Raw genomic sequence first — 14,463 nt, forward strand, 5'->3', positions numbered from 1 at the left:
TTCATTCCCTCCATCTGTCTATCTATATATACACATATAGAGATATATAAAATTTACTTTTTTGGAACTCTTTGGACTTAGGTTGCATATATCATGATGCTTTACCCTTAAATGTGTCAGTGTGTAATTCCACAGAACAAGGATATTCTTTTACACATTTCACATCACAGTTAACAAATTCAGGAAATTTAACATCGATGGAATATTTTTGTCTAATATAGTTCATATTTGAGTGTTATCAATTATTTTCTTTTTTTATATTTCCCTCCTTCCTGCACAGAATCCCAGTTCAGGCATGCATGTTAGTTGTCTTTTCTCTTTAATTTTCTCTAATCTGAACAGTTCTTCAGCCTTTGTCTTTTATGACATTAACATTTTTGGAGAATACAGGCCATTTATTTTATAGCATGTTCCATATGATTAGATTCAGGTTATACATCCCTGGCTGGAATACCATAGGAGTGATATTCTGTCCTTCTCAAGGAATTCAATCTAAAAACACACGTTGTCCATTAGCATCTAATGAGTGATGTTAGTTTTGATCACCCAGTGAAGACGTAGTTCAATTTCTCCATTATATGGTTACTATCTTTACGATTACAAGTAGTAAGCAGTCTGTGGGCAGACATTTTTGAGACTATGCAAATATCCTGCTCCATCAAATTTGGACCCCAAGATTTAGGGATGGTTCTTAATGATTCTTGCCCAAACTAATCTTTATGTTGAGATTTCAAAGTAAGTGAGAGTCAACCTTTCTAAATTACCTTGTCTTGAAAATTCAGCTTGATTTTGGAAACATTTATTTACCTATTTATTTTATGGCTTTGATCTGTATGCATTGCATGTAATAACTGCTAGTGCATTTTAATTTAAAAAATGTTTTTTAAGCCTCTGGGTTATTTTTAATCCTATGCTGCCCTCTGCAGGTCTATGAATATAAATCTTTGGAGCAAGGTAAGTAAGCCTAATATTGCAAATTGTAAGGTCATGTATAAAAAGCTATTAAGAGCAAAAGTTATAATAGCATCACACATTTATGATGTATTATTATAAGCTAATGAATTTAGAACCTTGAAGTTGATAGTTTTAAAACTGCCTTCCTTGGAGCTTAAATTTATTTTTGAAACTATCCTTGACTTAGTCCTAAATTCTTCATAAGGTTTTCAACTTTTCCAAGGGATAGCTGTTAACATTTTTGCAGTGACATTTGGCCATATAGATATAATTCATTTTTTAAATATATGCATATGTATATGTTTGTGTTAAGTATATCTACATATGAATGTATAGATTTTAATACAGTTTTAAATTGCTATCTTTTTAAAAAATTAACTGCTTTTATGCAGGAAGTGCAATTATCCTTATGCCGAATTACAAGAAATATTTGTAGTTTAATAAAATTAGAATGCACATTGATTGAAATTTCTAATTTAAATATTTTTTAAATCTAAATTTCATTCAATTCTGTTTTTAGTGTTAGTTATACTGCCATTCAGACTATATAGTCAATTGTAATATATGGCTGGGATATTTATATTCAGAAGTAATTTTTTGACTAGAAAGATTTTTCATTGGTTTATTCATTAAACGTGTCTTTGTTCAAAATTTGGTATTATCTGTGGTTGTCTGATGTCTAATGTACAGCTACAACTTCTGGTAGAATTTATTGTCTGTCTTCTACACGTATCTGTGTTGGTTAAAAAATAGTTTGTAAATGAGGGTTGCTTTTGAACGGTTTCTACCTTAACTATCCTTTGAATTGCCATTAACTGCAGCATGATTTTCATGGTGGCGTTAAGTTGGATATGGTCAGTTTTGCCTAGTTTTCCATATTAGCTAATAAACAGTAGTTGCAGTAACTGCAGTTTGAGTTGTTAACACTTATAATATGTGATGGGTGCTATTTTAAGAGCAAGTAGGTTGGGTTGTAGAACATAGTAGTTCAGAATTCCTGACTCAGATCACTTTGGAAAACAGCTGTGTATTTCCGTTCTTATTGTCTTTAGCCAGAGGATATATAGTCACATACTGTGTTGAAAAGTTACAAATCAATACTCTAGGCTTTGTAATCATTTTCATCATAAAATGCATATTTAGATTTTTTAATTTAAAATTTTGTTGGCAGAATTAATGTTGAAGAGTAAGCATTGTATATGTCTTTTAGTGTTTGTGTACTCAATTGATAAGAATCCATGAGAACAAACACAATAGAACTTTTGACCCCTTTTGTTTTAATACCACTAAAATGACTGGAAAGATTTCATTGAAAAATGAAAAAAATTAAGTTATTTAGTGGTTTAGGATATTTTACTTTATTATTTCTGCCATACTTCACTTACTAGAAGGAGACTGGTCCAATTTCAACAAGACCAAAAACAGTACGATAAGAAATAATATTGGTTGATGATCCCTATTAGCTATTTCCTATATAATAATTCATTTAAAATGATGTATAAACAAATCAGTGTAGAGGCTTTCTTAGTGACATTTCATAAAACATTGCAGTTTTCCTTCAACATGGGTTTGTTTTGTTTTGTTTTTAAAAGACAAACCTATTATTTAAAAACGAAACAATCTCCTTGGCAGGTGGGGGTGGTGTTGAATTACTGTGGTATAGAGTAATACCTTACTGGGGAGAGGCTTTATTATTTCAAGAATTCAATTTCAGACTGTGTGTGTTCTTGTTTGCTTCTCTTGCTGCAATGCGTGCATTTTCTGTCTTACCAGATAACAGAACTCTTGTACAAGGATGGACGTTATTGCCAGGAGCCTCTAGGACCAACGGGTAGCGTTTCAATTTCGATGATTGTAACTTATCCACAAATCCATTCTTCTGTGTAATGATGGGCTAGAAGGATTACAGCAGTAAACATTTTCTTTTTAAAAGTGAAATTTGAAAGCATTTGGTTGTAAATTTTTATATTGATAATGACAACATTTTGAGATCTGTAAGGTGTTTGGTTTTATCATAATTATTTTTTTAAAGACAAGGTTGGGAGGTTTTTTTCTTTTCAGGTATTTAGGAAATGCTTCTTATAGCATCTATAGAAATAGGCTTAAAAATAAGTAATCCTTAGTCTTTATGTGATTTTAGTGTTTCGCAGGTGAGTTAATTTTTAAACATAAAATAGTAAGGAGGTATGTAGATTTTTTCCATTTAAACATAATTTATTACCCAAAATGTGTTATTTTGACATTTAATGATTTTCATTTTTATAATGAGGCCTAGAATATATGGTTTTCTGTAAGAAGGTACTCTTCTTGAAAGTTCAAAATTTCTATCCTAGGTATTAACACATGGCCCTATACATTTTATGCTTGAATGCATAGGAAAATTACTGTTGTTACAAAACATCTTTGTTAATCTTGGTTTTTCATTGGCTAATAGGCAGCTCTCCACAGGATTACTGTATCTGCTTATTAAAATTATTTAACTTTCTATACTCAACATTTAATAATCCTTTCTACTTTTATGTGTTTCCCTAGATATTGCCCACAAAAAAAATTAGTATAGCTATGTGTACAGGCATTTATTCTCACTATTTGTGATTTGGAGAGGAAAGGGGTAAGGCCTTGGGCAGGAACACTTCTGTCACAGAGTGGTGGAAAAAAATAGATTGAAGTAAGATTCAGTACTGAAAAGCTGTCACTCGGTCTGAAAATAATTAATATTCCTTTCACTCACCAGTTAGATATGTGCTCCCAAACCACATAATCTCTATGCCTCAGTGATCATTGTTGCCATTTCAGAGCCTCTCATCAGGGTGACATCTCACACCAAAATGATTTCTTATAAATTAATCTTGATAACATGACAGTCTCAGTAATTTTAGTGGAATGCTTTCTCTTGTTTTTTTCCACAGAAGCTGTTGGCTATTTTCTTTATAACTTGATTGACAGCATGAGTGACTCAGAGGTACAGGCCAAGGAGGAGCATTTGAGACAATACTTCCATCAGCTGAAGGAGATGGTACCATTTCATTTTTTGCTATATAATGCCTGTCCTAGCTGACATGTATCTATTAGATTTGCAATTGCTGCTTTTTAACTACAACCAGACCACTTCTCAATGACACACATGAGTTGGAGACTTAAATTATGTTTGAGGTAATTTCTGTTAGATGAATTTCAGTTTGGTTGTCTAAAACTCAGGGGTTTTTTTCCTCCCTTCCTTTTGTACAGAATGTAAAAATTCCTGAAAATATCTACAGAGGCATTCGTAATCTACTGGATAACTACCATGTTCCCGAGTTGATTAAGGTGTGTGTTAAATAGTAATCAACTTTTTAAAATGCTTGATTTATATATAAAAGCGTGTTAAAATTTTGTTTAAATATGAGCTTTTGGCAAAAAAAAAAGTTCATTTAAATGACAGCCATTAAAACAAGGCTTTTCATTGATTGTTAGTAAATACTGTTTATATATTGATGAATGTGTTTAAAACATTTATTACAATAGTTAATAAAGTATGAACAGAATTTCTGGAAAATTTTGGAAAGATGGAAAAATAGCAGTAAAATGACATGGGACTTCCAAAATTTGCTTTTGACCTTTGCTAATATATTTTTCCATTTGTTTTCTAATTATAATTTAAATCTCAATTTTAGGATGTTAATATACTGGTTGAGAGAGAGAAGATAGACTCTCGAAAAGTAAGTAGATTTTTTGAGAAGATTCTACATGTTATAATTACATTTAATGAGAATTCTAAAGTGTATACTTATAGAACCAGTAGTTCCTGTTTTTGCCATGGTATACCTCTTAAGAAGTTGGTAAAAGCTATTCCCACCTCAGAAAAATCATCATATCAAAGAAATTTGTGTGTAATCTCAGGAACTTCATATACCCTGGAGTCCATCCACAGGTTCCCAGATTAATTTCCTTGATAGCATTTGTGACATTTAGGAAAGGTCACTTTAAAGGGAAGAGTGACAGGGGGTACATTTTCTTTTTGTAGTCAGTTTCTTTTCTTTTTTCTTTCCATTTCTATAGACCATGCAGCTTACAATATCTGATTTGGAGTCCACACTTGAAAAACTAAAAGCTGAAAATCAACCTGTAGGAGATGTCCTAAAGCAACTCATATTAATGCTTTGTTCAGAAGAGGTAACATTTGTTTAAATATTTCAAATATGCTATTAAGGTAAAAAAAATTCTTCATAGTTAAAAGCAAGCGAAGCCAAATATAATATTTATAATTTTTACGAGTGATTGTTGTACTTCATGGCTGTGAAGAATGCAATTAAATGAAAGGTTAACTAATTTCAGGTACACCTTGAATGGCATGTTTTCGAGTTGCTGTAGTTTGTTTACGATAATCTGCAAAGTGAATGATAGTAACAGCCGTGATAGGTTTATCATACATGCCAAATGTCCTTTCAAGCCATGGCTCCGGTCTCTTATATCTAGATTGTCAAGCAACTGATACATGCGGTAGTCATTTGCAAGTCAAATATTACTAGGTTGTTAATGCAGGGATTGAAATTCCATTTTCCTGCTGGAAAAAAGCTCTTTCTGAGATAAAGGGTCTCTTGCCTTTTTTCAGCAGGCGTCCAGCTGTACTTTGTGTTCATTTTAGTGTGTCTGCAATTTGTTGTATATCACTAGACTTTTTCAGTTTCTGGCTCAATATGATTTAGTCGTATGCCTGTATTTTTAGGGAAAAAAATGTAATTGACTTTAAGGTTATGAGATGGTACTGTTAAATTCTAAAATATTTCTTCACATTACTTGGATATGAAAGTAGACTGTGAGGAAGTTTACGATGATATATATTTCTGTGTATGGAAATTGGATTGTGATTAGGAGCTGACTTGGTACATGTTTAATCTAGAAGTCCTTTTTATAGTACAATACCAAAGCTAAAACATCAAATTTGGCACGGTGGACCGTTTTGCATTACAGATAACCAATCTTTTAAACCCCACATGTGTATCTTGCCTGCTTTTTAAAAGGCGAATAAAAATGCCAAGAAGCAAGGTGAAGTTAATAACATGAATCCATTTATTTTTAAAGTACTTTTAACTTTTTCTACACTCTGAGCATTAAAACCAGAAATTTTACATTTTCTTTCGTACTCATTTCTTCTTTCTTTTTCACTCTATCCTTTATTTTAGAACATGCAAAAAGCTCTTGAATTGAAAGCAAAATATGAATCGGACATGGCTGTCGGTGGCTATGCAGCTTTAATAAATTTGTGCTGTCGACATGATAATGCAGAAGATGCATTGAACCTGAAACAAGAATTGTGAGTACCTTGGTACTGAAACAAATCATCAACATTTATGCTGATATACAGCCCTTGATGGATCGTGTAGATTGACTATTGCTCTCTTCTATAATGTAATTTTTAAAAATTCTTTTTTGTCAGTACCTTTGACATTTCATAATAGGAGACTCTGATTAATTATGGCTTGTTTTTAGCAAGGAGTCTTTAAGTATGATAAGATTTTCTGCTCCTTAAAGCCAAGATTTTTTCCCCATTGATTACATAATGCATATCACAACAGTGGTGATGGTAACTATTTTATGAGGTTTGTTAAACGTTCCCCTTTCTATACTGTGGTGTAAACAAAATTTTGTCCATTTCTCAAGTATCTTTGGCTTCCCAATCCTGATATATTTATCAAATAAAAATATGCCTTTTTGGGTATTTCAGTGTTCATGACATGGTTAGAATCACCTAAACTACCATGAGGCGTAAGAGTTCCTTCATTAGCATCATTTGGAGACATAGTGATGCAACATGTATGTAGTGTTAGATCTTTACTTCTTTTGTCACTTTAAATATAAATACATGTGAATTTGTATATGGCTTGAAAAATAAACCTTAGCTGAAGCCAGTGTTAATAACAATTCAGACCATCTGATGAGTTTTTGAAAAATGATAAAATGGATGGTTAATCAGCTTTGAAGCTAACATAAATGTGGCTTTAATTTTTAGTGACCGTTTAGATTCATCTGCCGTCCTTGACACCAACAAGTATGTGGGCCTTGTAAAAGTATTGGGAAAACATGGCAAGCTCCAAGGTAAGCCTCGGCACATAAAGGAAATATGTGATGCAAGTATCTTGCCACTGGAATAATACGTGAATTGATATTAATGGTATATCATGTCCTGCAAAGTGCTTGAACACTTTGCATAGAAATTTGCATGTGAATCCAACCAGAGCTGCATGGACAGTGTAGGCCATTAGTTTTAATGGATTGGCAAGCTTGTCATTTACATTTGCACAGCTCAGTGCTTTTTGCATTTCTGCAGCTAGTTTTTATTAGCGTTGCTGTTTGGATTGAGTTTGAAGATCATGACTTGTGGCACAATTTGCTTATATGCCTATACTAATGGCTTTGTTTTTGCTTAAGAACATCCGAAGGCTGAACATAACTATAAACATAACCTTTGTTTAAGAATATGAATTTTGCAGTAGTCTTTGTCTTAACTTTTAATGACATTAACAAAATGTGTACTTTAATAGTTTTTATTTAGAAGTTTCCAGGGAAAGCCTAGCTGATATATAGCTGATGTGCATATTCTAATTTTCTAGTTGTTCAGATAATGCTAAGCCTAATAGAATTAATCACATTTGATAAGATAGTTTTACTGTTTGCTTGTTTCTTAACTCTCTCATTGGGCTTTGTTTTGAAACTTCCTTTTTAGCTTTCCTCTCTTCCTTTTATTCCTAGAGAAGATTTAAAAAAAGTTTTATAGTGAAAAATGTATGGAGAAAATATTTGATTTGAACATTGAATTTTTTGCTAGGAACCCTTTTTAACACAGAAAACTCTTTTTAAGGATTAGCCTGCTTTTTAAAATTCTTTTTGTAAAGCGGTCAAAACATTTTGTCTGTGCAATAATTATGAACAACATTATAAAAATGCACTTATTCCATATCCTAAAATGTTTGTTTCTGCCTTCCTAATGAAGCTTAATGAATCTAATGTATTAACATGCAGTCTTTTGGAAAGCTTTCATTGGCTCCTCTTGGCTAATTAGTATCGACATAGCAAACAGGCCCTATCGGTATCAGACCATTAGTCTGGCTGTATATACAGTGTAAACACATCTTTATTATCTGGCCTCCTGACAAGCCATCTGCTGAAGAAACAATGGTGTGATTTAGCAGATGTTAGCTCTGAACGATAAAAGCATCCATTTAGGAGGATCTTACAGCTATAGGGCAGACCGTACAGGGTTATGTGGTGCAGAGTGGGCACACAGTCCCTATCTATAATTTGTAGTCAGAGTTGCAGGGAAATGATAAAACCATGCTATTGTGGATTTATAATTGTAGTCTCGTTTAGAAATGCAAGTAGTAATTAACTTGAAATCGGCATTATACACTAGAATTTACATTCCTGCTGGGCTTGAAATGCTGTTTTAATAGCAGTTTGTTTTCCCTACATGAAATTACCTAAGGGTCTTTTGTGTTACTTCATTGTAGATGCTATTAACATTCTAAAGGAGATGAAAGAGAAGGATGTTCTTATCAAAGATGCAACAGTCTTGTCCTTTTTCCACATCCTAAATGGCGCAGCTTTAAGAGGTGAAACTGAAACAGTACAACAGTTGCATGAAGCCATCGTGACTCTAGGGTTAGCGAAACCATCCACCACCATAAGTTCCCCTTTGGTCACTCTTTATTTGGAAAAGTAAGTTAATTGAATTTTGAATTTTAAATGTTGGCATAAAAGAATGAGAATAATCATTTGGGGGTTATACTTTGTAAATACTCTGTGTTGCTGTGGAAGCTTGGAGGTTATTTGCCACAGAATAAGAGGGCTTACATGGAGTAGGTGACCTTTAAAATCACCAGCAGCCCTGTGGTCCTGTGGATTACTTCTCAATGGAATGAATGGTCTATGGCAATTTTTCTGTGGGAAATTTAATGATATGACATGAAATTGAATCTAGTTTTTCCCATTTTTGAGCCTTATAAGAGTTAATTATTAATAAATGTAAGAAAGAAGGATTCTCTGGGGCTTTTGATTACACATCATGACCATTATTCAGGTAATAATGCAGCAGCATCTCTTCAGTGCCCCTTACTCCATGTGGTATTTTATTTTAATTGCATGTACCAATACAGTTATTCTAGCTTTGGTAAATATTGTAGAAGATGTGTGTGTGCCTTGTGAGAAGAAGATGAATTTTGTTGATAGGGAAAGATTTACTGAGTTTGAACATTTTTACATTTGGAATGTACATGTTGGTGCCCAATTTAAGGTATTATTTGCAGTGCAAATCATAAAATCAGCCTACCCTCTTGTAATGAGTTGAAACATTTTAGTAAGATGATTAAGCACCCTTACTATCTTCTTTTCCTTTTGTTTTTGTTTTTCTTTTCTGTTGTGGTTTTTTTTCCCCCTTAAATTTCTTAGATCTTACCTCTTTGTCATCTTTTCCGCGGCTTAATGCAATTTTTAATCTGCTTATTTTATGATTGGGATTTTCTGATTTTAGTGTGGATGTTGCCCTATCAGTGCCAGGAGAAAAATAAAAGATATATCTTAATGTTTCTCATATTCTTCCCGAATTTCTGGTAGTTTTTCTTTACTTATTAGGGGGTATAATTAATTGAATGTAATGAATGGTTTAGAATTGGATTTAAAAGGTGAAATAAAAAACATCTCTTTTAACTAGCTCTATGTTAAGAAATGTGTGTATATATTAATATGCACATACATTCATGTTTGCCATTCAATCAAAAAACAGTTTGATGATTGGCCAAATCTTAACCTCCACAATCTCAGCATTATATCCTTTTGAAGAAATAGTGATTCAAACAATTACTGTGTTACTGAGTTCTCATGTTCACCGCCAACTTTATATAGAAATCCTATAATTAATATGCTTCCTACTAGAATTTTTTTGATTGTTTAAGAGACCCATCTCTGCAAATTTTATGTAGTGCTCTCTGCATAGAGATTTGAAAGAAATGGGCCCAGTGCCCAGAAGAATTAGGCCCTCCTCTACTGCTGGGCAAAAAATAAAATAATTGACAATGAAAACGAGGCCATAATAGAAAAGTATCTTACAAATAGAAATACTTTGAAGACAGAGGAGAGACAAAGGTTTTCCAAAAGAGGTCTGCAGATGGGGCTCATGAACCAAGAAGAGCTTACCCAAGGGAAAATGGAAATAGCATGGGATTCAGATGTTAACCTGGGGCATGCTCTGGGCTTCTCATTATACGGCACAGTCAGACTTGTATGGCTCAGTAAAATTTGGCTGTCCCTGTTAATTGGGCTAGAGAAATCTAAATTAGTATCTTTTCTTTTATGATTTCTTTCTACTTTCACATACGTAGAGAAATTATTACCTTCTATTTTTATTTGCCTAAGTTTTTTTTTTTTTTTGCTACCTTTGCTTTGCAAGACAGTCTCCATGACACGATCTTTCAGTTTCATCTATCATAATAAAAAGGTTTTGTTGACTGTTTTAGAGTCATGAAAATAATAAAAAGGAGATAAAGGAAATTTTATGTTTATGAAATTGCAGAGAACAGTAGTAGCCCTCCTAGTCGGGCATAAGTTGGAGGAAAAAATTGACTTTGAAATGTTTTCCAATTATATTTTCCCCAACTGATGGAAGATAACTAATTAATACGGAATCATGACAAGTACAGTACTAGGATTAAGTGTACTAGCCTGCCAAAAAGTCCATGTGTATTTGATTTGATTAAATGTATTTGATCTTCAATAATATCATGTAATTGACCTCAGCAGGTATGAGCTCATCTGGGGAATGAGCCTTACTTATTCAAACTTGAGATAAAATTATGAATACTTTTTCGGAACATAATACCAAAGCTTCATCCTTTCATTGAAAGGTGAGCCTCTTTTTGAGATGCCATTGCAAAGACTCTAAAGAGGCTATCACTTATATATTGTAATTCTGGAACAAATCTATGAAGTTGAATTCCTCAGAAAAATGATCTTTAAGATTCAGTAGATCTTAATTTTGAACTGACTTTTCCAGCATCGGATAAAGCACAGGAGAGATTAATACTGTGTCAGTTTGTTAGTTGGATAACATATAAAAAGCTTTGTGGGTATGGAAAATGAAACGTTTTGTTTTTATTCATTTGCCAAGGGAAATCCAAAACAATAACAAATTTTCAAAATTATTGAACCGTTTGTAAACGAATTGCTTTTGTATTAACAAAATGATACTTACATTGAACAAAAAAGAAATGTGCAGAGTTGAACAAAATTTTCATTTTATAAGCCACATGCCTACATGTAGTCCAAACAAATGTTATTTTTTAAACATTTTCTTTTGTAACTACTTAAAAAAAATTTTTTTTAATTGAAATCATGCCTGATTCTGGAAGATGATCCTCCATATTAAGGAAGAAAGAAATGCTTTAAAATAGGTTAAAAGAGCTTTTGATCAGTCTTTATGCAATGGTGAAGGAAATGAAATTAATAAAATCTGGGCCATTCGGTTTAAAAGCCTAAAAATTTGTATGATGCTGTTTCAGATTCACTTGTTTTCTAGCTGATCCATTTTGGTTTCATTGCCTATGAAAAATATCTGAGGCTGTTTAACTGGATTATTTAGTGCAAATGATCAAAGAAGCTTTAATTTCTGCTTTCCATTAAGGATTTTTCTGTGCTGATTTGTGCTATAATCTGTATATGCCCACATGCATTTCATTTAAGTGAATCATGGACTTTGTATGTATAATCCTCCCAGAACTCCTGCTAAGTTAATCTTGAGTTCTTCATAAAGGTCACAATTTCTGTAAGATGAACCTATAACAATCTAAGTTTTTAAACTCACTGTAACACTTTAATATGTTACATAAATGGGAAATACACTTTTTAAAATGCTGGTTGTTCTGTCATATACACTCCCCTTCAATTTTAGCATCTTCATTTGTACTGGATACTTTTATTATTTATGGGAATGCTTGCCTTCTAGAGTAAAACTCTTTGTGTGCTGAAAGGAAATTAGGGAGGTTTGACTCTTTTACTCCATTATTGCAATTAAGAATTTAGCATCATCAGTGCCAAAGGACAAAAGTAGTTCATTTGCCCTAGGGGGACAGGACAGTGATAAGATGATTTTTCGTCAAGGATCATTGGGTCGTAATTAAGTTACATTCATGGCTATTGCTTTTTGAAGGATGATTGGTAAATGACAGGCTTCATGTGCTTAGTACGGACAGTGTTCAGTAGGGTTTTTTCTCCTTCTGTCAGAAAATCCTGTTGAGCCTGATAATGTAAATGTGGCATTTTATTCTGAACAAAAGAGCAGGGAAATGAGCTATCTTGTCTAATCATTCAGTTGTTTAACACCGACTTCCAGTTTAGACTCAATTGGCTGGAAAGCACTTGACATGTGAAGTTAGTGCTGTTCGGAACGCATGTTTGAGTAAATTTTAAAGTAAGTGACAGCTAAATTGTACCTAGGGAAATTACAAAGCCTTCAACACAGTTAATTTTTTGGGGAGGATTAGTTGTAATTGCAACACCAGTCTCCTTGAAGATTCCTCGTTTGTAGATGATGAACAGAAAAAAACATTTAGCTCTTTCAAGGACTGGTTCTCTTAACAGAATAATTTTTGTGAAGACAGTGGTTTCTCCTGAATTGATTTCTCTCCACACTGAATATTTGCTTAAGATTTATAGAATAGTTTGTTTTTAGAGTGTTGAGGTGTTTTTTTCCTCTCTTGTTTTAAACTTTTTTCTTCCCCAAGGCTCCTCTTTTCTCTAGTCATTTCAGATTTTGAGAGCTTTTCATTTAGTAAGCCCTTTAGGTAAATTGCCACTTCACTAACACTTTATGTGTAATGTTGAAGCACTTTACTGCAATTAAAAATCACTATTTGTCATTTTTGTTGTTTAAATTAAGTATACTCTCAGGATTGGAAAGCTACTTACTATGAGTAAGGAGATTAAGTTTAAAGCTACTGATAGGTGAATAGATAGTTGTCAGTGGTTGGGCTTGTTCTAACAATTCGAGATCATATGAGACACATTTGTGATTGTCACAGTTGTATAGAGTGAGGAATTTGAGTTAGGAGTGCTTTGTTTCCTGGTAATTTTATCATCAGTGGATACCTCATATGAATATATGTCCAGTGTTTGTTTTTCTGTCACTGACGTTATAGCATACTTTAATTTCATAATAAAAACTAAAAGACATAATATCAGATTTGCCACATGAGCTTCAGGCTTGCCTTTTTTTGGATGTTTCTCCATGTAATAATGCAAAATTACAGTTTGTAGTAGTTTTATATATGGTCATGTTCCCTTAAAAGGTGGATTAGAGATTCTAGAATGAATTTTAATATGAGCCAAGTGAGTCCATTCAAGTTAATAAATAAAGCTCTCTTTTAAGTGTTCAAATTACTTGTGGACTCAGCCTTATATGTGTATGTGCTTAAAATTCAGAATTACAGAATCTTCCTTTCTTCCATCCTGCCTTTGTTTCATAGGCTTACAGAATTTTGGTAAAACTTATATTGTTAATTTACATCAATCAAAATATTTTTTAATATTGCTTTTTTCGCATATGTAGTTTTATTCATGAAAATTACTTTATGTATTTCATTGAAATAGTTTGAGGGGGAATCTAGTCACTGTGAAAATATGACGGTGGGTTTTTTTTTTTTTAGAGATAATAGTATGTTACAGAGTTGATTTTCTTCAGTATTATTTGAGGTTTGTGAAAGCAGTGGCTAAATTTTTGTCAGGAATGGACTTTTAAAAAGTTGTGACCCATATGTATATAAAGCTTTAGAAATTATGCATATATATACTGAAATAAGCACGGAATCAAAGTTGAGAATCCAGAGTTAATATTACTAACATGGTTTCTTCAAAGGATTATTGTTATTTTAGAGTAGGATTTTAAGTCAGTTCTAGTGTTTTAAAATGTACAAAGGAAATCACAGGATCATTTTAGATCACAGAAACTAGAGGTAAAATGTCCAACATTTTGGATATAAAGCAGTTTCCACCTTTTTCCTTTTGATATTTTGCTGTTCTTACTGATTTTATTCTGCCTAATAAGAGCAGTATTTTCATATGATGATTTTCTCTGCTGGTGTGAAACGTTTGAGTAGATGAACCTAATAAGCTCAAATTTGTAGAACCTCATGTTAGAGTATTAGAACTGAGAGGGAACCCAAAGGTCCTTGAGTTCAGGCATTGTGATAATCTGATTTTCATCACCACCTCTAGAAACGTATCACATTGCTACAGTCAAACTGCATGTAGTACTTATCAATTGGAGTTGAAATTCAGAAGTCCTGTGAATATACAACTATTTTCGTAGCAATGTGACTTTTAGGTACTTTTTTATATTTTTCATTTCTGTCACTCAAGTTTTCAAGCTTTACTAGGAAAGATTAATGATGACATCAAATTATGAGGAATGGACATTTTTATCTCTTTATTTTAAAGTGACATGATCGAACAAGTCAGAATGTAGATAATAGGGATTAAAAAGAA

At 32.8% G+C, this 14,463-nt stretch overlaps 1 protein-coding gene across 1 annotated transcript in view; it reads left to right on the plus strand.

The window, feature by feature from the left end:
- LRPPRC (leucine rich pentatricopeptide repeat containing) overlaps positions 1-14,463 on the plus strand; it is a 107,910-nt gene that overhangs the window by 44,292 nt on the left and 49,155 nt on the right. Inside the window, exons 15-23 of the mRNA XM_005600023.4 lie at positions 927-954; positions 2,728-2,785; positions 3,864-3,970; positions 4,183-4,260; positions 4,608-4,652; positions 4,993-5,106; positions 6,117-6,247; positions 6,944-7,029; positions 8,442-8,649. Coding sequence (XP_005600080.1) covers positions 927-954; positions 2,728-2,785; positions 3,864-3,970; positions 4,183-4,260; positions 4,608-4,652; positions 4,993-5,106; positions 6,117-6,247; positions 6,944-7,029; positions 8,442-8,649 — 855 coding nt within the window. The remainder of the gene's footprint in view (positions 1-926; positions 955-2,727; positions 2,786-3,863; positions 3,971-4,182; positions 4,261-4,607; positions 4,653-4,992; positions 5,107-6,116; positions 6,248-6,943; positions 7,030-8,441; positions 8,650-14,463) is intronic.

Source organism: Equus caballus, chromosome 15 (genome assembly GCF_041296265.1).
Source record: "Equus caballus isolate H_3958 breed thoroughbred chromosome 15, TB-T2T, whole genome shotgun sequence".
Lineage (NCBI taxonomy): Eukaryota > Metazoa > Chordata > Mammalia > Perissodactyla > Equidae > Equus > Equus caballus.